The sequence below is a fragment of the Poecilia latipinna genome, unplaced genomic scaffold, assembly GCF_001443285.1.
Source record: "Poecilia latipinna isolate Pla-1442-1.1 unplaced genomic scaffold, P_latipinna-1.0 Scaffold317, whole genome shotgun sequence".
NCBI lineage: Eukaryota > Metazoa > Chordata > Actinopteri > Cyprinodontiformes > Poeciliidae > Poecilia > Poecilia latipinna.
In genome coordinates this window covers 320,411-346,124 of record NW_015112933.1, presented here as the reverse complement: position 1 = coordinate 346,124, position 25,714 = coordinate 320,411, and the positions used below count along the sequence as shown (strand labels likewise).

The window sequence follows — 25,714 nt, the reverse complement described above, 5'->3', positions numbered from 1 at the left end:
TTTCTAGTTTTTTTCTTAGTTAAATATATTCCAATTTTTTTTTTTTTGTTTTTTTTTTTTTTTTTTTTTTTTTTTTTTTTTTTTTTTTTTTGGGGGGGGGGGGAGGCGGGGAGAGGCATTTCGACAAAAAAATTTTTCCGCATTTTATTTTATTTAGGGAACATTTTATTTAGGGAAACATTTTTTAGAAAAACATGTCCATTATTTTAGGAAGGTGAAGATTTTCTTTTAAATGTGAATGAAATGGCTTAAGCAGAAGTGTCCAAACTTTTTATCATGTAGGTCAAAATAATGAACTAAAAAATACTTACGAGCAATAATAATAATAATAATAATAATAATAATAATAATAATAATAATAGTTTTTTATCTTATTATTTTAAAATATTTTAATTAAACAAAGAAAGAAGTTGGATTTTGTGTTGGGAATGGATGTCAAGTTATAGTTGATCTAAACAACCTTATTAAGTTAAAGTTGTTGGGGTTTCTTACATTCTTTTGCCCTAAATTGAAAAATAATGGAGAAAGATTTAGTGTATTTTCAAGCAAGTATGAAACATACACTTCATTAAGGTTACATTTTTGTATAGAAACATGTTTTTTATTATTAGTGTGATGTAATATTCCAATTTTAAATGTTATGTTTACATTAACTGTAAGCAGAACATAATCATAACAGATATAAGGACTTTCAAACATTCATCTGTGTCTATTTAATCTATATAATGTTTCACCTAGTGATAAAGTTGCTGAAATAAATTGAGTTTTCAATATCTAATAATATTGCATATTATTCTTATTGCTTGTTCCAAAATATTTTATTTGTGAAAGACTTGTTTAAAGTTTAATGTGTGTTTTATTATTATTATTATTATTATTATTATTATTATTATTATTATTATTATTATTATTATTATTATTATTGAGATGATTTTGAAATCTGACTCCCTAAACCGGAAATTGGGCCTGGCTAGTTGCTGTGGCAACAAATATGTCCCTCAGCCTCAGTCACTGTTTTCTCCGTTGCTACCCCTTTTCTGTGCTGGCGACACCACAGAGAAAGCAGCGGAAACAAATAGCCATGACTATTCCGAGAAAGAGGAAGGACCAGGAGACGAAAGCTTTCCCAGTGCAGCGGTCACAATGAGCGGCCTGTTCGGTTCGGCTTCGACGGATAAATCTGAGCTGTAGATGCACCGAGGGTTGCTGGTCCGAGTTGGACCCGCAGGCTGGGAATGAAGGGACGATGGGGGCGAGCATCTGGCACTTTTTACCCATAAAATACAGCTGGCTTGCTGACAGAGTGTGCTACACCGCTGGGTAAATTATGTTGGTTCGACTAATTATTACAGTATCGGGGAATCAAGGCGCAGAAATTAGGAGGAATAAAGCTGATGTAACTGGGATAATAAAGTGTGGATTCCCTTTGTAGAGGGTTAAAAATACACCGTACTGAGCTGCAAACTGCTTCCACGTGTTTTAGTTGTGCCAAATTTTTCCTAAAATCCATGCAGTGTTTTCCACATCTAGCTCAAAAGAATTTGTTGCGTATACGTAAAATGTACAAGTAAACACATTAAAAGGAAGAAATTGGTTGAAAACATGTATTAAGGATTAAAAAAGACCGAAAATGTATCAAATAAATCTGCCCTATAAGTCAACTGAGGAATGTGTGCGTTAAAATAATACAAAAAGAAAAAACTGACCACAAAGTACTATCTGTAGTCAGCAAACTAGATTTAACAGTTATTGCCAGTAGTTTTATCATCAAGTAGCCTGAAACTTTTGCTCTTGCAGTTATTCAGTTACAGTATTTTTCATTTTTATTTGACTTATTTATAGCTCTGGATCAATGTTGTAACTCTAGGTGGCTCTCAGAAACCACATGAAATCAAAATACCATTGTCTGTTTATGGTCACATTCTGAGTGTGTCCAAATGAAATTGAGCAACAGTTATTAAAAGTTTATGAATGCACATTTGGGGCAAAAGTATTCGTGTCTTTCAGCTGAAATTGAACTCAAGAGAAAAACATTCTCTAGGAGTTTTGTAATTGTACTTTGAAACAACTTAAAATTATTATTTGAGTCGCACTTACTGTTGCTCTAAATGATCCAAAAACAAATCCACAAACCTGAACTTGTGAATATTTATCACTCAGGCACAAAACTCGGAGCTGGTTTTGACGTCAGACCAACGAGGTAACATCGTTCTAGTTAGAGTAAAAATTTCAATATGGTGATGCTTATAAACGTTGTAATACGTCTTACATAAACAAACACCACTTTTAATTTGATCAGTTTAGAGTTATGGGCGCCACAATATTTATTTAAGACGTAATCTTAGTTGTAGGTCTTGTAAAATAAACATGCTTCCACCACATCTTACTACCGTTGATGAGAGCGGCGGCCATTTTGAAACGCGAAGTCCGCAGGCTTAGGTGTAACTGGGGCTAGTAGTAGGAAGCTACTGCCAGTTTCTCAAAGGGAAATCTGACTTCCGGTGCCGCTCCAGTTAAGTTTGCTCGACTGGAAAGTCGGAATTTCCCAGTTTCGAGAACAACGGGAACACATATTGTAATGTAGCCTTCTCTCAAGTCAGCTGACAGCAGGAGGGAACGGCGGTGGCGCTTTTTGCTGCCACTTCCACACTTTCCGCAACTTTAAACCATCACAGTTTAACAAGATTTTTGTAAGTAATAGAATAAAATAAAATAAAAAACTGTTTCAGTCAATTAACAGAACTTACATAAACAAGCAAACCTTTAATTTGACCTGAGTTTGCACACTTTTAATTAAGGTGTAATTTGTAATTTTACACGGTTTTAAATATTACATGGTATGACAGCTGCTCAGTGGTAGAGAACCTCCACCACAAAAAGAGTCCATCTTCCTTCCCAGTCATTGCTGATGTCTTTCCATATTGGCATTGTGTTAACATGTACGCTTCCTGACCAGCAAAGTACCAAAACAGATGCTTTTATGAAGATGGTAACACTCTGTACTGATCACTTTATCAAAAGTTTTCAATCAGCAGTACATGGCTGCTACTTTCAGTAATATAAAACTGACTTGGATTGATTTGTATGTTTTTTTACAAATAGATTTTATTTAAAATCATTATGAAATTTGTGGTATTTTTCTACACTTGAGGTTTGACGTTAAATTCAGTAGAGGCCCTCAGGAATTTCTCTGGAAAACTAGAGTTTTGCTCCGGGTTTCATTTAGGACAATGAGAACATTCTCTACAGTAGATATTTATCAAAAAATTATAAGCAAACTTGTTTTTTTTTCAGAAGATTATGTAACATTTGCAGCCCTAAAGTTTTATTTAGCTGGGCAGCATAAAATGTTTCTTTCACAAAAGTTGCAGAATGCTGCAACTTTTACAGTGAAAATACTCAGATGGATTTAGTATCCCAGTAGCACAATCAGTTTATAAAAACTCATGCTTTTCCCTGTTCTTGCAAATTAATAGGAATAATAACTGAAAGGTAACTTCCATTTAAATCCAATTTGAAATGTCTCTCAGAATATAAAAAATAAATAAATGTGTGTATATCTGATTAGTGGGAGTATTTGTAATTAGCCTGTTGCTTTGCCCATGTGACACGTCACATGAACCACATGACAAGTGAAAATCAAGCCAGTTATGCTTATGAAAAGCAAGTTTATATTTTTACATACATAATTTATGTAAAAACTAACTTTTTCTAAAAAATAGTGAAATTATTTGAGACATTTCTACAAATTGCATGCCTCAAATATGGAAATGGGTAAAAAAAAAACCAGTAGGTAAAAAAAAAAAAAAAAACAGTAAGGAAGGGTGATGAGTGACAAGAAAGGAAACAAGATGAAAGCAAAAGGAAAGGAGGAGCAAAGACAAGTAGGACAACAATGAAGAACAAGACAAGAAAAAATGGTGAAGGACAAGGAGGAAAGGGAAGCAGGACACAAGAGGAGGGAGGACAAGAAGAGACAGATGGAGGAACTGAAGTCAGATGAAGGGCAGAGCAGAAAGAAGGAAAACAGGGACAAGAATAGAAAGGACACAAGGATGGAAGGACAGAAAATTGAAAAGAGGACTGGAGAGAGAAAAGAAAGAAAAGGACAAACAAGATTTAAACAGAATAAGGATTAATATGTGGAAATACAATTATTTTTTCTCATTTGTCCTCCTTTATCCAGACCTGTAAAGAACTACTGAGTTATTTTGAGTTTGTATATTTCCAGATGTCGTCAAGCCCAGCTAAAACTCGGGCACATTTCTCCACTCATCTGTCATATAATAAATAAACAAAACAAAAATCAGGCTTTCCAATTTAATAAAATATATTTGCAAGCAAAATATGTTGACATTTTTCATTTTGTTGCTTTTTCCCCCCAGCCAGCCAATTTTAACAAAAGTGAAGTCAAGTGAATTCTTGCTGCAACTGTACTAACATATCAGCAGAGCCAAACCAGTCCCTTTAAAAATATAGATCATTACAACTGCAGAAACTTAAAACAATCAGTCCCATGACTACTTTTATTGGTTGTACAGTCATACATCTGTTCTCAACTGCCAGTTATTAAAAGATCATTCAAGCTGCTACGTAGCTTCGCCAATAGTACAAAAAGGAAAACATTAACCTAATGTGGAATGACTACACATGAGAGCAAAACTATGTAGTTTTTTTGTTTTTATCTTTGCACTCATCTGTGACAATGTTTAGTACATACACATCTTCTACAGGTATTACAGTAGCAGGAAAGGAGCATGAGATAAGCAGTCTATTAAGCTTTTAAAAACTAGAATATGATTTAAGAAAAGAAACAAATTGTACTAACCACATAGGAAGGAAAAAAAAATATTCAAGATATTTCATGGTTTGTAATTTGAAGTGGCTGTAATCAGAGACAGTCGTTTGTTCGTACAATTACCTTTTTCAATTTGGGCTTTAAATATTCGGGTTCTATTTACACACTCTATATATCAGCCTAAAATGGCAAGAAATATCCTAGAAAAGGTTAAAAAGCTCATCCAGATATTTTTGAAGACAATCAATATGGATTAACACACACTCTACTTTTGTAAACCAAATCACCCACAGATAAACTGCAACAAATTACAGCCACCTCAAACTAAAATGTACTAAAGTTTGTTTTTGGTTTGATAAATCCTTATTAACATTTTCTCCCCCACTTGTCCCAAGTCTTTATCGACACATTATTAAAAAGTACATTTTTTAAATTATAACAGTGATGTTTTCTGTGCATGGTGCAAGGTTTTGTTATCCTAAATGCCAAGAATTAAAATAAAGATTTAACCAAAGGTCTGGGAGTTTTATTTTGTTGTTTTGTTTTGTTTGTTTGTTTTTTTTACAGATTCCACCTTCACATAAATCATCGGTCCATCATGCTGAGGATCATCTCAGGGGTCAGGTCTCCGTTGGGCGGGGCCTCGCTCATCTGCACCTCTGCCGCCGCCGCTCCTTCTACCTGAGACAGCTCCTCCAACTGAATGGTCGACTTGACGCCGCCAACCACCACCTCCTCCATGGCGCCCTCTTCCTGCTCCGCACCGACCTCCTTCTTCACAATGATGTCATCCACCTCGCCTGTGACCTCATCCTCCACACGGATGATGGCAGCGGCTGCAAAGAAACCCAGGTCAGGATTTGGTGCTGCATAGTGAAATGTCCGAGGGTGAATGTCTTAAAAACGAGACGGAAACTTACGGTCAGGCTTGTTCTTCGGGGGGCGTCCACGTTTCCTCTTCACCGGGGGTTCAACTGGTGCAGGAATTGGGACAACTGGTTCAGCTTGTTCCACTTCGATCTCGTTTAGCATATCATCTTCCTCGTCTTCTACTTCATCCAGTTCTCCCTCTGCATAAAAACAGGCCTGTTAAAACCTCCCAGATATCAGAGACCATTTTAATTAGTTAGCTGAAGAGTTACAGAGACCATTTTAATGAGCTTTATAAACAACAACAAAAAAACCCCAAACTAAATTCTTAAAAAATGTCTGTGGTGCTTACAAACAAAAGTTCCTACATTTCTAAAAAAAAATGCATCTTTCAGAGAAAATGTGTACTTCACCTTCTGTTTTGTAAACAACCAAAGGAGGCTGACAGTTTTTTTTTTTAATAATATTTTGATAATATAATAAAAGTTTAAATAAATGAGTTCTCCAATCACCAGGTCCTGGACTACTAACCAGTCATGTGTAATAGTTTTGTGGATTCTACCACGCAGTTTTACTTTGAAAAACCAGGCAGCGCTTCAGAAAGTATTAAGATACGGAGTAAAAAGAAGCGAGCACAAAGAGAAGCAAGTCGATTCTCATGTCCGCCATGAGAACCGACATGAAGGACAGTGCATGTTGTTATGGTTGAGGTGTGAAATGTGCAGAACACAAACACATACATAAGCTTAAAATAAAGTTTAAAGTACCAGTGTTTTCGTCGTCGTCGTCATCATCGTCGTCCCTTCTGCTCTGCATCTTCCTCTTCCTGCCACGCCGTCCCTTCTTGGGAGACGGGTCTCCGTTTTCGTCTCCACCAGCTTCACCCATGCAGTTCTCTGCGTGACGCAGCATTGTGTTCTGTTGAACAGACCAAACTGTAAATCTCTGACAGCCACCGGACAAACTACAGTGGCTACACTGAAACCTCAGCGCGTTTTACCCTGCGAGTGAAGGTCTTGCTACACTTGCTGCAGACGAAGGCAGTGGGAACAAAGTTTGGATCATGGTAACGCTTGAAGTGCATGTCCAGAAGTTGCTTCTGACGGAAAGTCTTCTCACACTGGCTACAGGCAAATGGCTTCTCCCCTGTGTGTGTACGCTTGTGCATAATCATGTGGCGCTCCTGCAAGACAACACAACAACGTCTTACAGCCGGCAGTTTTCATGTAAAGTCATAACTCCGGGCAGCGGATGTTTGCATCCCACCTGTCTGCAGCAGTAATCACACTGGTCGCACTTGAAACGTTTCTCGTTCTTGTGAGTCTTCTGGTGTTGGATCAGAGCGTAGCGCTCGTGAAACACAGCATCGCAGTAACGACATTTCTTCCCCGTCTCGATAAACGAGTGCTGCTTCCGCAAATGAACACCTACAGAAAAGGCGACCAGGTTATTATTATTAGAGAGGAAACGCCACACGACCTAAAGTCACTCATTCTGAAGAGAACCGGTTCCAACACCGTGTCCGATTTTGTCCCTACATCCTGACAGGACTTACCTAGATCGCTCTTGCGAGCGATGACCGTATCACAGTGGGGGCAGTGGAACTTGGCCACGTTTTCTGTGTGTTTCTGCAGAATGTGCATCTTCATGGTGCCGCTCTGTGTGAAACGGGCGTGGCAGATGTAGCACTCGTACGGCTTCTCCCCTGAAACACAAAGGAAGGAAAAATATTATGACACTCTGTGCAAAAACGTGCAAACGGGTTAAAAACAACAGGCCAGGTGTGTTTTACCTGAATGTGTCCTCATGTGTCTTTTCAGCTTGTAGGTGTCTCTGCTGGCGTAGCTGCAAAGGCTGCACTGGAACGGCCGCTCCCCGGTATGAGAGCGGATGTGCCGTTTCAACTTGCTCACCTATGAAAACAAAATTAAAATAATTGCTTCACAGTACAAGTAAATACATTTACAAACTAAATGCGACACCCTTGAATAAACCGAAGTACCTCCACACTGGAATAGTCGCACATTGAACACTTGAAGGGTTTCTCATGTGTGTGTTTGTAGCGACGATGGCGCACCAACTCTCCACTGGTCACAAAGGCCATGTCACAATCTGTGCATTTGTGTGGCCGGGTGCCTAAAATATAAGAAAACGAGAATAAACTTCTCTGTATTGGTTTCAAACATTTGCATATTTATGCATGTAGTCAACAGTCAGTTTGCCGTTTAATCCAGCTTTGGCAGAACCACTTGATTAACCGCTTCAGTAACTATGAATACTAAATGTGGTACCTGACGGTAAAGTATAATTATTTTAATATCTTTGCCTCATTTTACCTGTGTGTGTGTTCAGGTGGTTCCTCAGCAGCGTGACTGTTCTGAAGGCTCTGCCACACAGGTGGCATTTGTGCGGCCGCTCGTCAGTGTGGCTCTTCATGTGTCTATCCAGATTAGAACGCCTTGGACAGGTGTAGCTGCAGAGCTCACACTGGAAAGTTTTCTTCACACCTGAGAACAGACAAAAATAATAATAAGTAAAGCTACAACATAGACACCAAAATGTAAGTGGGAAACTAACGCTCTGTTTAAGTGCTAGAAATGAAGATGGACCTTTTTTCTTGATCTTGGTGGGCTTTGGAGGCTTCATGTTGCCCACGACCTTCTCAGCATTGACCTCTGACAGGAGCCCCTCCTGCTGTTCTTCCTCAAAGTCGTACACAGAAACATCCATGTCCCGATCTCCCTCTGCATACCGAAGTCGGCTCTTTTTGCCCTTTTTCCCTTTGCGGACAGCAGCGATGGGCTGGTAATCTGGATCCTTTGACCACTCTGGGTCTTCTTGCTGAGGGACAGCAGCTTCAGGTTCAACCACTTCCTCATCTTCCTCTTCCTCCTCCTGTGTTGCTTGGAGCTCATCGTGGGCCGCTTGGAGCTCTTCCTGCTCTACAGTCTCCACCTCACCATTCGCTCCCACTTTTACAACCTAAACAAACCATTAAAGATTCAGTATAGAGCATCAAAGATGTTGAATAATAATCTCAACACCATGGATTTAAAAGGAGGAGGAAATCATTTCTCACCTGGAAGCCTTCGGGCAAAGGAAGGGTGTGGCAGATAACCGGTTCTGCATCCTTATTAGCTCCTGACGCCTCAACAAAAGTGGCCTGGAGCCCCTCCACAGTTGTTGTTGTGACCGGGACCTGGACCAGCTGAAGCTGACCGAGACCCAACGCGGCACCGGCCTGCTCCTCCATATTCACCACCTGCAAAGAACAGCTCAGAGCTACAATTAAACAACTCACAACTCGTCCAGTTACTTACAACCCACGTTAGTCACCTGTACACACCTGAAGTGTGATGATCTGACCCTCGTCTCCCCCGGTAACCGTCACCGTGCCGCCTCCCTCCAACACTTCTGTTTTCATCTGCAGCAGAGTGGGATCCAGCGCGTCCATCACCATCATGTTCATGTCACCGGCCACTTCTCCCTGCGCCGCTTGTATCAGAGCCTCTCCGCCCTCCGGTAGGACCTTTCCATCAGAGGCCAGGGCGGCGGCCTGAGCCGACTCCATGGAAACGACCTCGCCCTCCATGGCAATGGGCTAACCAACGCTCTGGGAAGAAAGGGTTGGAATGGTTAGGAATAAGGAAACCAACCACTACCCAGTAGAGGTGCTGCTCAAGTCGGTAACACTTTATTTGAAGGGGGGTGAATAAGACTGACGCAACACCTGTCATGAACATGAATAAGCCTTCATGAATATTTATGACTGTTGTCATAAAGAGTCATTCGGTAAATTATGACACTTTTAATACAAAGTTGAAGTTATGACAACTTGACATTAACCAAGAAATCATTACTGATATAAATTTGTTATAAAAGTATTATTGATTGCACTTTAAAATTAGGTAACTTTTTGTTATTAAAGGTAAAGTTTAAACAGTAATGATTTCTTGGTTAATGTCAAGTTGTCATAACAAAGACATTTTGAATAATGTCAACTTTGTATTAAAAGTGTCATAATTTACCGAATGACGCTTTATGACAACAGTCATAAATATTCATGAAGGTTTATTCATGTTCATGACATGTTTATGAAAGTGTCATGACAGTCTTATTCAACCCCCTTCAAATAAAGTGTTACCTTCAAGTCTCCCCTTTGCCAATTCAGATCCCAATGTCATAAATATATAATTTCTCAGAGGGATGCACCAATATTAAAAGCTTGGCAGATACCGATATTTGATATTAACGTTGCCGTTAATAAACAATAAAGTTGCCGTTAATAACCGATATTTAACAATATTATAAATATATCTAAATCTTTTTGACACCTTTTGGGGAAAAAGATAGTAGAAAAAGACAGCAATAGATGAAAACTATTGGTTGTTAATGTTGGCACAGTTTTATTTCGAGGGCCGATGTTGGTGTCGATATATCTTGCATCCCTAATTTCCCTCCCTCCTACTTTTGACTTCATCTTAACCTAAGGTATACTTATTTGTGTTTTCATTAATCATAATCTAAACAGGCCTGATTCAGATGTTTGATATTAATTGCACACCATACGATGTGGGGCAGTAATTAAGTTAATCAGACATCAGGGTATCCAATAATAGCAGCAATGTTGCTTTGAATACCATAATTAAAAAACTGGTGCACGTAGGATGCCAGCCATGCAAAGACACATTTACATGCTTAATATATGTGCATGAGGTGGGAACGTTAGCAGTTGCAGAGCAGACCTGAGTTAGTTCGGCTGAAACTAAAAGAGTTATAGGTATAAGCCAGTTAACACTTCAAGTGCCACAAATATTAAAATCGATTTGTGAGCTTGCCACCTGAGTGCTTGAAAATAAGGTGGAGAAAAATGTGTTTGCACATTTATTAATAACAGATAAAAATAGCAAGCGCGGCGTCTGCTTGCAACAAAAATGTGCTGAACTCAAGAGTGCCTTCATTTCCAGCTTTAAAAATCAGACACAGCAAAGTTTATGGGCTTCAGCTGCATCTACCAGACCTTAACCAGTTTGTTTTTAATCTAAAAGATTTAAAATCATCTCAATTGACACAATGAGAATTGAGATTCTCATTCTGTCAATGAGATTCTCATTGGCAGAATGAGAATCTCCAAAATCATATTCTTGATTTTGGAGGCAAAATCAAGAATAAGTTTCTGTGTTACACAGTGAACCATTTCTAACAAAAAACATTTAAATGTGATCTACTGATATTCTTAACATGTAGAAGGAAGAAGGTTAAACAAAAACAAAGAATTTAACCCAGGAATGGGCATAAAGCATAGGCATTTACACTAAAAACTATAACTTTCATCAACTTTTCCATGTGTTTATTCTACAAGAAAAAAAATTTAACACAGTGTAACAATTTATTAACAGTAAACTATTTATTGCAACTGGGTACAGAAGTAGACCATTTGGTATAAGTTTCACTAACCTGTGAATTTAAATTTTAAGTCTATATCGCCCATACAACCCTAATTACCACAAGCCTTTTTGCCCTTTGATCGGGCTGAAACACTCAAAGGGACTTTCAACAAATCAATGCTGAGACAACATCATAAACTACCAATACCTGAAAAAACAAACAAAAGCATCTTTACAGTCGCTGTTTTGTCGTTTTACCAGCTCAGATAAAACAAAATAAAACTTATCAGTGCAAATCAAAGATTTAAAATTTAAAAAAGTATTTTACTTTACGTGGTGCGCTCTTTCCCGCTGCAGTAGTTTCAGCAGCACATTTGGGTAATTAACACGTCTTAAAAATGTAAAATAAATAACCGAAGTAGTCTAAGTTGGAGCGCGCAAAACTAAGAATAATGGAGGTCATGTTGGAGTGCTAAGCTGAGTTATAGAGAATAAAATTACAGTAATTCAGATTAAAATGTGTACATAAAGTGGAGTTTCAAAGAAACCGCGAATCCGACGGTTTAACTGAAAAAAAAAAAAAAAACGGCCATCGTCAGAGTCAGTTCATGTCTTCCTGCGGTGATAGAGACACTGATGGGGTTTGACTGTTTGCCAATCACAATCTGTCGATCAGCCAATCCCCCAGCCACTCATCTATCCGTTTTTAAAAACCAGAAGTTACCCATCTTCTGTTTGCTTTTATTTGATCTGAAATAATTTACAACTTGGGTTTCGAGACAAGGACTTGGCTAAGCTTCGCTGTGTTTAAGTGGGGAAGCGCGACAACGTCTGAAAACAGGAAACAAAGGGCACGATAAGATGGACGTCAGGCCTGAAAAGACTTAAATCAGAAATACCGATAAATACAACCATCCCCACGTAAATACACAATTATCTCGTCTGGAAGCCTCAAACATACTTGACAGATTCACCTAGTGGGGGTTTATAGAGGCATTTAGTGTATTTTGGATAACGATAGAGGGAGACAAACACCCCCCGCCAGCCGCCTGGACGGTAAGCCCTACCGTGACACCTAGAGGCCGTCGACGGCTCCTACAAAAACCTCTCCTTGTTTGGAGGCAAAATGACACTTTCACTTACTACAGGCTGGTTCTTTTCCCCGTTGTAGTCACTTCGAACCTCAGCGCCAGTGATTGCTCCTCTCAATCCTGCAGCAGACGGTGGTGTGTGCTCTGCGCCGAGCTCTTAATTTTCTCCCGCTTTGGAGGAGTAGGCCTAACACAAAATGGCGGCCCATTAGAAGCAGCGCGCCTGCGCGTTCACAGCGGCCTGAGGGAGTAGAGGGGAGTGGCCCCGCCGTAACTGTGTGTTATGGGCGCCAGATTTGAAATGAGGCGTGGGCGTGGCGACACGACCATTATAATCAATAGAAGCTGGAGGTGGGGAAACGAAAGGCGCTCTAACAACATGTGCAGATCAGTTCTGGTGTAAATAAACGTACCCCAGACAAGTACTCAAAGCTTAGTCAAAAATAGTGACTTGGTTTGGAGTAGTACATACAGTTAACCACAAGAGGGCAGTGTGAGGTTTGTTAGAAATGGGATAAATTTGAAATATATGGAACCACGCAAGTGACAAAAGGTAAAACAAAAGTGTTAGAAAACTGTTTTCTGTGCACTACAGTATGTAAACAGGTTTATGCAGGGGTTGCCCATCTTGACTATGTTTTCCTTGGGATAGAGGTTTTTAATGTCAGTTTGATTTTACATTTCCTTTAATGTCCAGCACATGTTGATCTGTGTTTTTAGAGCAAGCTTTGATAGATGGGATCAGCACAATATGGGATGTGAATTAAGGCTATGCGGTGCACTATGTACGAAAAGGACAGGATTCCTTAACTTTATTTCTAATCACACTTCTGGATGTTTGGTTCGAGAGTTTTCTGGGTAAGTTTCTTAGTTATTCATTTAAAAAATTGTAAAAGTAAAACCCAATGAGGTAACAAAATTTCAGTGGTTATTTGTACTTGTAACAATATACAAGTGCTTTTAATTGAATTAAATTATTTCAACCCAACTTGACACACATACACACTAGGGGTGCACTAATTTATCGGTGCCAATTTTCTTAATTTTGGTAGATTGGTGCTCAGCCAATTTTTATATGGGAAGCCGATCTTATACACTAATCTTATACCTTGGCAAAGGTTTAAAATATCAACCACTGTCCTCTGCTCTCCTGTGAGAAAGGTTTGACTGATAGACCATCCCACCAGATCATGTTTGCAGTCAACAATAGTTACCCCACTGTTAACTCAGCAACTTTTTATAACTATATTTAACAACATTTCAGACAAAAAAAATTATGGGCTAATCTTGGAATCAGCAGGTCTGGCTTTTTAAAAGATTGGTAATTGGCGATTGATCAGAAAGCTGCAGATAAAAATTAACAAATGAGAATATAGAAAATATAAAATATAAATATTTGTTCATATTTTATAAACAGTTTTGGGACCTGTGTGCACTTTAAACAGGAGAGTTTTATTTGAATTCACTCTACTTCACTGAACTCAAACAACAGTATAATTTGGTTATTTAACCAAATTATGTCCATTAGCAAATCTTAGACTACCATGTACCAAACTGATGGCGTGGATTTCATTCATGTTTATACGCATGTTGCCACATGGGACCTGCATTTCTCTCTAAAACTATTTGCAAGGGAAAGGTGAACGTCCGTGCTCTGTAATATCAGCCACATTTAGAACAGAAAGAGAAACACAGGCTTTTCTGCAGTCTGTGCCAAAGTGACCTAAAAATAAAATGATACTCATGAAGCATCCTTTGTTCAAGGTTTTAAGGTTTTGTGTAAGCCTTCAGAAATATCAGAAGGAAAAGAAGTAAAAAATGAAGCTAATTTATGCAGGATGTTTTTTTGTTTGTTTTTTTTTGAGTGTGCAGAACCTGAAGAGCAATTTTACTCCATCACAGCTTTCAGGCATAGTCTCACAACTATATTTTCTGACTATTGGGCTGCTCCAGTAAGCAGTGCACCAAAAATGTGTGGCGACTGTAAACATGTTGCTGCAAGGAAAAATCTGATTAACAAATAAATCAGTCCCTGGTCACCTTTTAATACAACGGTGTGAAATAAATTGCTTTTAATTAATTCTCACTCTAGTCATCAAGTTGAAGCTGATAGATACAGATTGTACTGATTGATTAAGTTAGTATTCCTGTGATTTGGACTTCTCTTTTTTTTTTTTTACATTTTATTCATTTATTTTTTATGGGGCTGTGTTTTTTGTACATTTTGATATACTGACTTATTTACTGTTTGCGTTATCATTTAATTTAAAATCTCAAAGTCAAACAGATGCACAGGCAGTGCCGTATTTCCTTGAAAACAAATTTCCCTACGACACATTTTTTTAAAGTAAATGTACAAGGTTACATTTAAAAATTTTCATTCCTCTTCCCCCCTCCTGAGAATATTTAGTCAGCAGGAGTTCTTCCTGCTCATTAGTTGAAAGTACAGTCTCATCTGGTCTTTTTATTAGATTCAATCTTCGGGGATTACAAGTACAGACAGGCTCTAATTAACATTAAATGCATTTAAGCTTCAGAAAACAATGATCCAAACTTGCCTCCAGGTTACAATAACCAACGGTGCAGGATTATTGTACCTGCAGCTTGGCGCTGAAATAGGTGATGGCATATTACTGCATGTGGAAAACATTTCATGTGGGATTCCTTAGATGAAAACAAGTTATTTCTGGGCTGAAAAGGGAGTTTAAGATGAAAAGAAACAGTCCCTGTGACGCTCCCCTCATTTGTGTAAATAGTCGCAGAAGCAAATAGCAAAGAAATGCGATCCACATATAGAAACGATCCAGATGAATATCCTGAATGTCTAAATATCTCTCCTAGTTTGAATATCAAATGTTTAGCAGCCATGCAAGCAACAAAATTCCCGTGAAGCCCAGGATGCAAGCCGCCAAAGAAAAAGGCACTGGGATGAAAATATGTAGAAACTGGTGCTTGTGGGCGTGTGTCGTGTTTTATGGCTCCTGAACAAGTTGTGCAACTCGCTGTTTTACACCTCACAGCCCATTTAACGCAGGTTCCTTTAGTGGTAAAGGACCCAAGAAATGCCAGGTCAGCCTGTCAATTACTGCTTCAAAGCATCTTTTCCGCATATAAAATAAATTATTAATTTGTTACATAAGCAACAGCAGAACACGCAGTCTATTCAGCGGTTTCCTGCTTAAAGTGGCGGTTAGGATGCAGATGCACAGAGCTGGGGATGCATTGATGAAGCAGGTGTCAGAGTGGCGACTTTTCTGTGTGTGTCAGAGCCTCTCCTTGTTTTATCACCATCTTTTCCTCCTGGTTTTTCCTCTCGCAGAGGGGAGGAGGGGGGGCGGTGGCAGAGAAAGGCGAGGTTCTGTTGTCAGATCTGTCAGTCGAGCCAGCCTGGTCCCTCCCACCACTGTGGAGGCATTACATACTGCTGGTGCTCTTAGCAACCGTGCCTCAGCAACAGAGCCGCGGCAGCAGCGTGCCGTGTCTCCCCAATGGAGCTGCCATTGGGCGGACCAGCTCTCAGGCACTACACCCAGAGCAGACCGAGACCCCACCGGCAAAAACTGAACTACCGTCCCAGCAGACCGCAGGTAATGTGTGTGAGGATCAGATGGGTTTGGGATAAAATGGTTGGTGTGTGTGAGAGAGAGAGGGGAGAAAAATGGAAGGGAGGGAGAGGATGGAAGAGGGTACAGAGGGGAGAGGCAGGGGGAAGGGAAGGGTGGAGAAGATGCCTGGTCCCTGCTTGAATTAGGCAGTCCCTTTGTACCGGTCACTTGCTCTTTGAAAAACCCACTCTCTTTTCTCTGTGTGCATATGAGATGGTGATGAGGGCGAGTGGGAATTTGGTCTCAGCGTCTTCCCCGGCTCTTCCTGCAAAAAAAGGAAACCATATAAAAAAAAGGCTTTAGGCATTTTTAATCTGTAAATTTCTCTAAATGCTGAGGGAGTGCATCTATTCCCCACTGAGCTGGTCATGTTGTCACAGAGCTTCAGCAGCTTGTAGACATGCAGTCACTCCCATGGAGACAAAATTCACCCAATCCCCCCGGCAGAAGATCGCGTAACGGTGACTTCTGCTAAATTCGTGTTCGGCAGCCAACCTCTTGACTTTCATCTCCACTTGTGGGCGCAGATGTTGACATGATCAGCGTAATGCAATTCTGCATAGCTGCATTTTTGATATCACATTACCTTTATTGGCAAAATGAATTATGCTGCGCTCGTTCTGGATGTAAAACCCGGCGATGCTCGATCACTGTACGTTACTGAGCAACTGGCTCCCAGGAGGCCTGGTTCCATCAGAAATGGACGAGAAAATCAAACCAAAAAAAATAAAAAATAAAAAAAAATAGAAAAATGTGCGTTGAGGCAGGAGGAACAGCTCTGCCAGAGTGTGTGGGTTTTCAGAGGTGATTGTTATGTAATGTAAAGTTATATGTGATACAGTTTGTGATTGCTGGGATCTGCTTATTTCTATAATTAGGAGACGATAATTGAGAGTGAAAATGAAGTTCTTGAGCACATGGGGCGAGTGGATGAAGGCGTGGAGGAGTTCTTTACAAAGAAAGTACTTCCCACTGATACGCTGTGAGTATAGCTCAGTAGCTAAATGATCTAGTGTGAATAGAAGCAGCTAGAGCTGACGTGCAAGGCTCTTTGTGTAGGACCAAGCAGGATGAGGAAAGTATCACACAGCAAGAAGTGGCTCCTGCAAGCGCTGTCGCTCCCTGTCCTCCACCGACGAAAACTCTCAGGAGGAAACTGGGAGATTTCTTCACCCTCAAGAGGAAGCGAGGCCTGAAGTCAGAGCCGAGCCAGGAGGGCCGCCCCAAAAAAGCCTCCATCGCCGATTTCATCCGACCTCTTAGGGAGGTCGCCAGGTCAGAGAAAGACAAGGAGAAGGAACGGGTGAAGGAGCACGACAAGGAGAATGAAAAGGATAAAGTGAAAGCTCATCCCAGTGCTGTTACTGGAGAGGCAGCTGTTCAGGAGACGGAGGTTACCGGTGACGCGCCGCTGAGGGGCGAGGCAGCGCCTCCCCGCCGAGCTCTCAGAGAGGGGAAATCCCAGTCGCTCATTCTGCTGTCTGGATCAGCGGCAGCAGGAGCTACCAATGCCAGAAACACCGCCAAGGTGAACATCGCTGCAGCTCAACTCTTCCACTTTTGTAGCAAAACCATCTGAATGTCAGTCATGTTTGCCGATTTCAGAAACAGTTTGAAGGCCAGCACAGCTTTGAGCAGAAACTCCACCTCATGCTTCAGCGTATTGGGGTCTCCAAGCCTCCACCAGGAGACACACAGGTGTGTAAATGTGCATGCCTCAACTATCTGACATATAGTAAGGAATTATGAATATCAGAGTTAACTTATTTGTGTTATTATTTTAGAATCAAGAAGGAGAAATGAAAAAGGCTGAATCTGAAGGTATGTATAATCATCTACGGCATTTTTTTATTCTTTCCTCCTGATTGTTAATAAAGCTGAAATGACCTTTAAGTCAACTATGCCAAAAGTATATTTTTAAAACATGGACAGTATTGTAAAAACATTCATATTTCACAAATTTTTTTCAGTTTTTCTTTTTTTTTTTTGTCAAACTTAAATGTTTCAGATCAAACACATTTTAATATCAACCAAAGATAACCACACCCAGGCCTGATTACTGCACGACCCACAGAGTCGAGAAATCACTTCAAAAGAACCTGCCTGACAACACGAAGTAGGCTAAGAGAGCTCAAAACACAGCACACTATTAATTCACAGAAATTCAAGAACAGATGAAAACCAAATCATGAGGCTGGTGAGCACATCGAAGACTCATCCAGAAGGTCAGAAAAGAATCCATCACAACATCCGAGCACTGCAGGCCTTACCTGCTTCAGGTAAAGTCGGTGTTCCTGATTCAACAATCAGAAAGAGCCTGGGAACAATCATATCCATGGGAGAGCTGCAACGCCATATAAAAAAAACATCTTCAAGACATAAAGACATGTTGGAAATATTCACTGAACTGATGACAAAAGGGAAACATTTTGGAAAGTAGCACTGCGATTTAAAAAATGAACATAGTGAAGGCAATATGATGGTCTTTGGCGACTTTTCTGCTTCCGGATCTGAACACCTTGCCATAATTTATGGATTTTCTCCCAAAAGAATATGCTGAAGGTGAATCTACAACCATCAGTTTCTGACATTAAACTTAAGCACACTTGGATTCCTGCAGTTTGGTTGAATTTAAACGACTCCGAGAGGAAGAGTGGGACAAAAAGACTGTAAAAGACTAACAGTTTTAGCAAACACTTGACCACACTTGTAGCTGCCAGGAATGGCACAGCCATTAGGGTTGAGAGTATTTTCCTTTTGTTACATTGGGGCATGTTGGTTAGTGATCTGAAACATTCAAGTGTAAAAAAACAGTAACGGAGGAAATCTGCAAGGCAACAATCGTTGTCTTACAGAATTGTATTCCTGAGACGTCTGTAATTAAGTTTGCACTTTCCTCAAAAAGCTATTACTGGATTGTATCCTTGTCTTCTGCCCTCTCGTGGAAGGCCTAATTCAAGATGGCTACATGCATCTTAGAAGAAGAAAAGTCCTTGATTTGAAACGGTTTTAGCAAAGATAACTTTAAAAACTGAACTGAGCATTTAAAAAATAAGCCGTTATGACAAAAAATTGCTTAATTATAAATGAATTATAGAAAAAAGGTAGTGAAAAGACCTGTATTAACTGGGCTGCTACAGTTGGTGAGCTGGCTCCCAAGGGGATTCGTACCGGCCCTTCGCGGCGCTCCCTCCTCCCCAACATATGCAACTCCTCATACTAGGGTATTAGGATGTGGGACAATGGGCCTTACAGGCATGGGTGGGGCACTATGCAGCACTTTGCACCCATATCCCAATTTTAATGCACCTTACACATAAACACTACACTTCATTTTACAGGGACATATTAGGATCAAGACCCTCTTACATGCTTTTGATGGGGTGATGCTTAAATTGAGGCTTGATCACACCCAGAAAGTGGACTGCCACTGGGTGGTCTATGGTTTCTGGGGATGTGTCTGGCTGCCAATGGGCAGTGGGGACTGCGTGGGGTTCTGGCGGGTGTTCATCCCTCTTAACCTCCCAGGGGATAGCCCACCAGGTGGAGCAGTAATGGTCCTTTTGAGTCCCAGCTGCTCCAGTGGGATGGGTGATGGGTGGCAGGCCTTCAACTGTTCTTAACATACACAACTATTCACCTCAAGGTGACAAATTAGTTCATACACCTATGCAATACAAATGCTACCATTTACACACACCAACACTCACCATCCATCTACTATCTGGTGTGGTGCCAATCTCCAGCAGTCAATGGGTGAGAGACAGGGTACACCCTGGACATGGGCAACACAGAGACAGACAGGACAAGCAACCATGCATGTACAGACCCACACCTAAGGACAATTTAGACAGACTAAATAGCCTAACAGTCATGTTTGTGGACTGTGGGAGGAAGCCAGAGAGAACCCACACATCTTGCTGCAAGGCAACAGCGCTACCAACTGCACCACTCTGCACCGACACACACATAATCCAAATGGCTGAAGGTCAACAAACACGGGTTAATATTACATCATCGTAGCCTGCCTGCTTTGATGCTGGATGGATTCTGGCTTTAATAAAGTCAATCATGCAATTAGGATACCATCTTCAGATATACTTTTTGTAGAGTAAATATGTCCTGGCAGATGTCAGCAGCCATCTTCTTTATATGGTCTCAAACTCCAGTCCTTAAGGGCCAGTGTCCTGCAACCTTTAGATGCCTCTCTGCTTCAGAATATCAGCTCGGATATTGGCTCATTAGCATAGCTCTGTAGAGCTCGACTGTGTGGTAGAGAGGCAGTTTAACCTTTTAGTTCAAGTCTAAAAGTTGCAGGACTCTGGCCCTCGAGGAATGTAGTTTGAGACCACTGCTCTTTGGGATACCCACACAACACCATGGTCTTTGGGAGTCGGATGATGGACCTTGCAAGCCCAACCATTACCTCCAACATCCTAATTGCAACCCCCATTTTAATACACTTGAGACATTTCACAGTAGCTCAGACATCGATGCACACACTAGAGAGGAGCATTGCATGGACCCCCATCCATCTTTCCTTAGTGCCTTCGCCAGTTCAGCAGAGATTGGTGGTGCGGGATTGGCCTTATGGGCTCTGGCATCATCACAGGGGAGTGTACAACCGGGTTGGGGTGTTGGGTGATCTCTGTCGATTGCACAGCTATTCTGGGGTCTTCAGCAGCCAAAGCCACCTTATCCTTGGTTCTCCATGGCTCAGATTGTTTTGGGTTTCTACTCTTACTATTCTAGATGGTAAATCACATCCTCCAGGTCAAAAATGAACACACACACCTACTCTACCTGCGCACACTCACACACAAATGGTCGAAGGTCACACAAACAAAGGTTCCTATTCATCAATGTGCCCTGCTTATTTTGATGCTATGCAATTTTTGTTTCAATAAAATCTTTGATGCGATTAGAATCCATCCTCTGACACCTTTTCGTAGAGCATTATTTCCCTGCCACATGTAGGCAACCAGCTTCTCTTTACATAGTTTATCTAAAATGCCGAGAGTGAAATTGTGGGGAAAAATTTACTACTTTAGGTTTTCATGTATATTTTGTGGGTAATTACATGGGTTATTTTTTTACTGTGGATTTCTGTCATACCCATATCCTTCTGGTTGGGAAAAATGTGTCAAATGCATGATCATAAAATGGCTAATGCACTTGTAATGATACAGAAATAAAAAATAAATCTGAAATAGCGTATGTCATCATGACTATCTTTTCTAGTATAAGGCTTAAAGAGTTATGGAATCAAAATCTACCTGCTTCAGTCTAAAATGTGGTGCTTTATTTGTCCTTTAAAATGACATAAAAGTCTTTGCGCTTCAGGTACCATCATTGATAATAAACCTGAGCCACCCTCTACTTTCTCAAAACCTCGGACTATGTCTGCATCTTCAGGTAAACCACAATTAGTCATTTTCAGCCTCTTTCTCAACCTGCTACGATCAGCTAGGTGACTTTCTCCTTCCTTTTTCTCTCCAGACACCCGGCATCAAATTCGGGCGAGTCTGTCAGCACACGAGGCAGCTGGGAAGCCTGCTCTGCTTCCAAAGCCAGTAATCAAACCAGCTCCGCCTCCCGCAACATCAGGCCACAATACGCCAGAGAACGAGCTAGCACAGATTCAGGAAGCAGAGACAAACACGCCCACTAAGCCCAGTCTGGCCGCTGCTCCGTCTGCTCCTGCTACCACCTCTTCTTCTGTACCGACAATCTCTAATTCAGTCCCTGACTCAGCCAGTGTCACAGTTTCCTTCTCAAGTACTGACACAGAGATGTGCACTGACTCAGTGGACTCTGCTGCAGCAACTACAACACCTACCAGCATTACAGAAAGTGACAGGAAAGCCTCAGTCCCTATATCTAGTTCTCCTGTCACTGAAGCTCCAACCTCCACAGTTACTAGCATCTCTACCCCATCTGAGCCCCCTGGCACAACCTCAGCTACACCCACCACCTCAGAGCCCCCAATCCCAAGTCCTTCAGTCACTTCCACCTCAAAAACAGAAACTACTTCTTCCATCCCCACCCTGGAAACTGGTTCAGCTCCCTGCCAGCAGAGCCCAGTTTCTAAAACAGCAACAAATCTACCAACTGAGGCAACTTCCCTGGAGCCAAATGGTGCTCTCTCAGCTGCTGGAGGTGATGTTTCTGTCAGCACCGCAGCTTCTTCTTCCTCCACCAGCGTGTCAGATTCAGGGCTACATACTCCATCCAGTACCTCTGTAGCTACATGTCATCCTCCCAATTCTGGTGCAGTCACAGCCGCAGATACACACGGTGTCCCCGTTACTTCAGCCTCCCCTGTGACCCCTGCTCCCGTCCCTCCCACAGCTGATAAAACCCTCAGCCCACCATCCAGCGACCACATGGACTCTGCCTCCTCTCCTGCCACCGTCCAGTCAGACGCTCCCATTTCTGCTCCCTCCACTTCTTCCAGTGACACGAACCCTACAGACACCGCCTCCACTGCTACCAGTTTAAACCGCGCAGACACCACTTCCACCAGCAGCTCGGCGGGCGCTGCTGCAATTAGCTCCCCACACATAACTGGGTCAGATCCAGTCTTCACGATTCCCCCTGACAGAGAGTTAAGTGCCACTCCTTGCCGCTTCAGCAGTCCAGCACCCCCTGATGGCGAGCCGCGCCAGGATAAAGATTTACAGACGCTGCATGAGGAAAGGGGGGAAGGAGAAGGACCAGGAAAACCCACAACAACAGACATCGGTAAGATTTTATTTTAGTAAATATGTAATTCAGAGCCTTGCAGATGTATTCCCACTCGACTGTTTTCCGATTACCTTTAATAACTTCAGTTTATTTTACTGAGAGATTATGTGAAAAGCAGTGGATAATTTAAATGTTGAAGGAAAGGATCACATGGTTTTTACTTCTTCTTTTTCAATAGAAATCCTAAAAGTTTAATGTGTATTTGTATTCAACCTCCTTTGAATAAACACAATCCAATTCTCTTAATTAACTTTCAAAATCACGTCAGTTCATTTCAATTCACCAGATTCAAATAGTGCCAATTCAAAACAAAATGAATCTTAAAAGTATCTATAATGCAAAATTCACATTTTGCGCGTTTTTGTTTCTATTTGGGTCTTACTCTAAAAAAAAAAAAACACGACATTTTTGGCAATAAGTAAATGTTTAGTTCAAACGCCACCTGATTGTTAAGTCGCAATCAATTACCTAGCATCCAAGCTGGGTTAAAGCACGTTTGGTCAGCTGGTTTTACCGCAGCATGCGCTGTTAAAATGGCTGCTGGAAAATACAAATGTTTTGTTGTTGACTTACCATTCAAAAACCACTCGCTTCATTCTTGTTGGATGTTCAGGAAGCTCTACTTATGCTTTTCAAAGATGTATCTTGTATAAATGTGCATCTGTTTGCAGCCATTTTTACGTGCGAATGTAAAGATTGAGTTTGGGGGCGTGGCCAGCAGCAGCTTATTAGGATTTAAAATGACAGGAGGCCCTAAAATAGCTCCATCTGAAAGAAGCTTAGAATAGGCAGAACTGACCAGACAAAAATCTGAGAATGATTTTCGTGCAAGAAATGTGATGAACATGTTTTGTAAGCATAATATGTAATTTATAAGTTTTTTAAAAAAACAATTTCTTTCCAGGCATACGGTCATCTTATTAGTAAATGGAGAGCACCCACCTTTGAGTGGGTGCTCTCCAAGTTCAGATGTAGTTCTATGAAGGCCTCAGAGGTTTATAGGTCATTGGTGAAAAAAGCATTATGAAGACCAGAGACCAGCAATATGCAAAAATGTGGACAACTTCAAGGGGCATAAATACTTTTGTCAGAACCATTCACTTGGTTTCACTTAATGTATATACCGTAGGTAGTTGTTTGTCTAATTGAATGTTTTTGTCCTTTAGCAGTGGATAAGCCTTCTGAGGAGGTCAAACAGACCAAATCAGGTGATTCTGACGAGAAGAAGGAAGATGCTCACGGTGAGAAGAAGAGCGAAAGTGACAGTGACAAACCACTGGTTGACAACGGTGATGTAACAAGAAAAGAAGTGCAGGAAGAAAGTGTGAGAGCAGAAGAGAACGCCCTCTCTGAACCTGACCCGGGTGCAGAGGCTGAGAGGAGCAGAGACGACTCAGTCAATGAGGCTCAAGAGCAAGAGGAAACAATGTCAGCAGGTGATAAGTGAAAAATAACGAAGCCGCTGAACACGGGACCAACAACTGTGACAGACAGGAGAGTCCACAGTAAAGGCTACGAGGGGTAAGGAAGGCTGGGGGAGAGATTATCAATGGCACTTCCGACAGGGACCACCACATTACTGCAGCACACCACTAAGAGTGGGCCACTGGACCAAAGAACTGAGATCCTCTTGGTGTGATGTAATCAACAAATCCAGCAGTGTCTTTGTCCTTTTTTTAACTTCTGTTGAGATTTTGCATTGCACGTATGATTATGTACTATAAGAAAACTATTGTGGTAAAATACATGATGTTTACAAAAGATGGAAAAGAGACATAGCTATGACTATTAAATGGATTATTCAGTTCACTGAGTCATTCCTTAAGCTTTTTTGAAGTTGTTTTCATACCTGAAGTTAGTCATATTTCCCTGAAATATCATCCATACAGTATTGCGCCTTGAACAAGTCACCAGTCCATCACACGGCAAGACAGAGACAACAAACACACACGCACGCACACATGCACGCACACACACGCACAAACACACTTAATTGCAATTTAGATGAACCAGTTAGCTACAGCGGTCATGTTTTTGGGTGAGGGAGGAAGTTGGAGTACCAGGAGAGAATCCTTGCATGCAAAGGGAAAGCATATAAACTCCAACAAAAAAATCCTCCCAGGCCAGACCAGAAACCCAGAACCACTCAATAAATCAGTTCATTTCATTTTAATTATTTAATTTATCTTGTTGGATTGTTAATTTCAGCAGGGAGTAAACATTCTCAAGAGTAGATTTTGAGATAAAAAAAAAAAAATTAGCTACACTGCTAAAACACAAAATCTCACCTAGTATTTTTGGTGTAGTTCCTTAATATTGATGGAAAAGTAATAGTACCACAGGCAGATTTTTTTTACTTACAACAGGACATTTTCCCCACATGACAAGTGAACTAATCAGCCAGTGCAATAGTAATTTTTCATCAACATTAATTAATTATTGACTTAAAGCAAACTCATATATGTTGCTGTGAAGTTATTTGTAATTTAATTTGTCTTATTTCAAGAGTATTAAGATATTTGCACTAGAAACTAAACCAAACATATTTGGTAAGACTTTGTGTTTTCACTGTGTACCAGTCATTTTCTGTTACGTTTGCGTTATTCCTAGGTGAATTAAGAGTTTTGTTTAGTTTTCCAGATTTGTCAGAAAGCAAAAGTTCCAAATAATCAGTGATTATATCTCATTACTAACTCTGTTACTAACAAGCTGAAGGTTACTCACAGACTTTCTTTGTCGTTTGGTTCAATCATAATTATGCACTATTTTTTTAAATTAAAAAATAGCTTTCAACAATTTAATAAACATACTGGAATGTCCTACACAATATAGGTTTTTTATAACATTGATTTTTAAAACTTACTTTAATTTTACTTTTATTCACGTTTGCTCAGAGTTGAGTCGTAACTCATTACATTTACTTAGTTACAATTACTTGAGTAACTGTAGAAAAAAATTAATTTTAGGAGTATTTTTACTTTTACTTGAGTAATTTTATTTTGAAATATTGCTACTTTTCCTTGAGCAAAATTTCTGTATGCTCTACTCACTGTGAATAACTTCAATGAATGAAGAACAAGCTTAAAACAAAAAATTACCAGACACATACACTTGTGTGTAGGTTAATAAGATTTTTAAATGAAAAATATTTACTTGGGAAAAGTTTTTGTTTTTGACTGATTTTGTTATTTTTAAATTATTTTATTTATAGAATTA

At 40.4% G+C, this 25,714-nt stretch overlaps 2 protein-coding genes across 5 annotated transcripts; one reads left to right on the top strand and one right to left on the bottom strand.

The window, feature by feature from the left end:
- Positions 1 to 4,306: 4,306 nt before the first annotated feature.
- ctcf (CCCTC-binding factor (zinc finger protein)) lies at positions 4,307 to 23,158 on the bottom strand. 3 transcript variants are annotated; one of them, XM_015034954.1, is made up of 13 exons: positions 23,072 to 23,158; positions 9,015 to 9,281; positions 8,748 to 8,930; positions 8,278 to 8,650; positions 8,005 to 8,175; positions 7,671 to 7,804; positions 7,461 to 7,581; positions 7,224 to 7,373; positions 6,935 to 7,095; positions 6,669 to 6,851; positions 6,436 to 6,586; positions 5,719 to 5,868; positions 4,307 to 5,634 (listed from the first exon to the last, which is right to left on the bottom strand). In XM_015034954.1, the coding sequence occupies exons 2-13, from the start codon at positions 9,258 to 9,260 to the stop codon at positions 5,384 to 5,386; spliced, it is 2,274 nt and encodes a 757-aa protein (XP_014890440.1). In that variant the 5' UTR covers positions 9,261 to 9,281; positions 23,072 to 23,158; the 3' UTR covers positions 4,307 to 5,383. The 3 variants fall into 3 exon arrangements, with proteins under 3 accessions (XP_014890440.1, XP_014890439.1, XP_014890438.1); XM_015034953.1 differs by lacking the exon at positions 23,072 to 23,158 and adding an exon at positions 12,195 to 12,363; XM_015034952.1 differs by lacking the exon at positions 23,072 to 23,158 and adding an exon at positions 12,199 to 12,362.
- On the top strand, positions 14,606 to 24,311 carry LOC106949007 (flocculation protein FLO11-like). 2 transcript variants are annotated; one of them, XM_015034951.1, is made up of 8 exons: positions 14,606 to 15,733; positions 16,630 to 16,733; positions 16,811 to 17,279; positions 17,357 to 17,449; positions 17,536 to 17,572; positions 21,095 to 21,166; positions 21,251 to 22,492; positions 23,665 to 24,311. In XM_015034951.1, the coding sequence occupies exons 1-8, from the start codon at positions 15,635 to 15,637 to the stop codon at positions 23,943 to 23,945; spliced, it is 2,397 nt and encodes a 798-aa protein (XP_014890437.1). In that variant the 5' UTR covers positions 14,606 to 15,634; the 3' UTR covers positions 23,946 to 24,311. The 2 variants fall into 2 exon arrangements, with proteins under 2 accessions (XP_014890437.1, XP_014890436.1); XM_015034950.1 differs by having other exon boundaries at positions 14,610 to 15,733; positions 21,251 to 22,495.
- Positions 24,312 to 25,714: the final 1,403 nt, after the last annotated feature.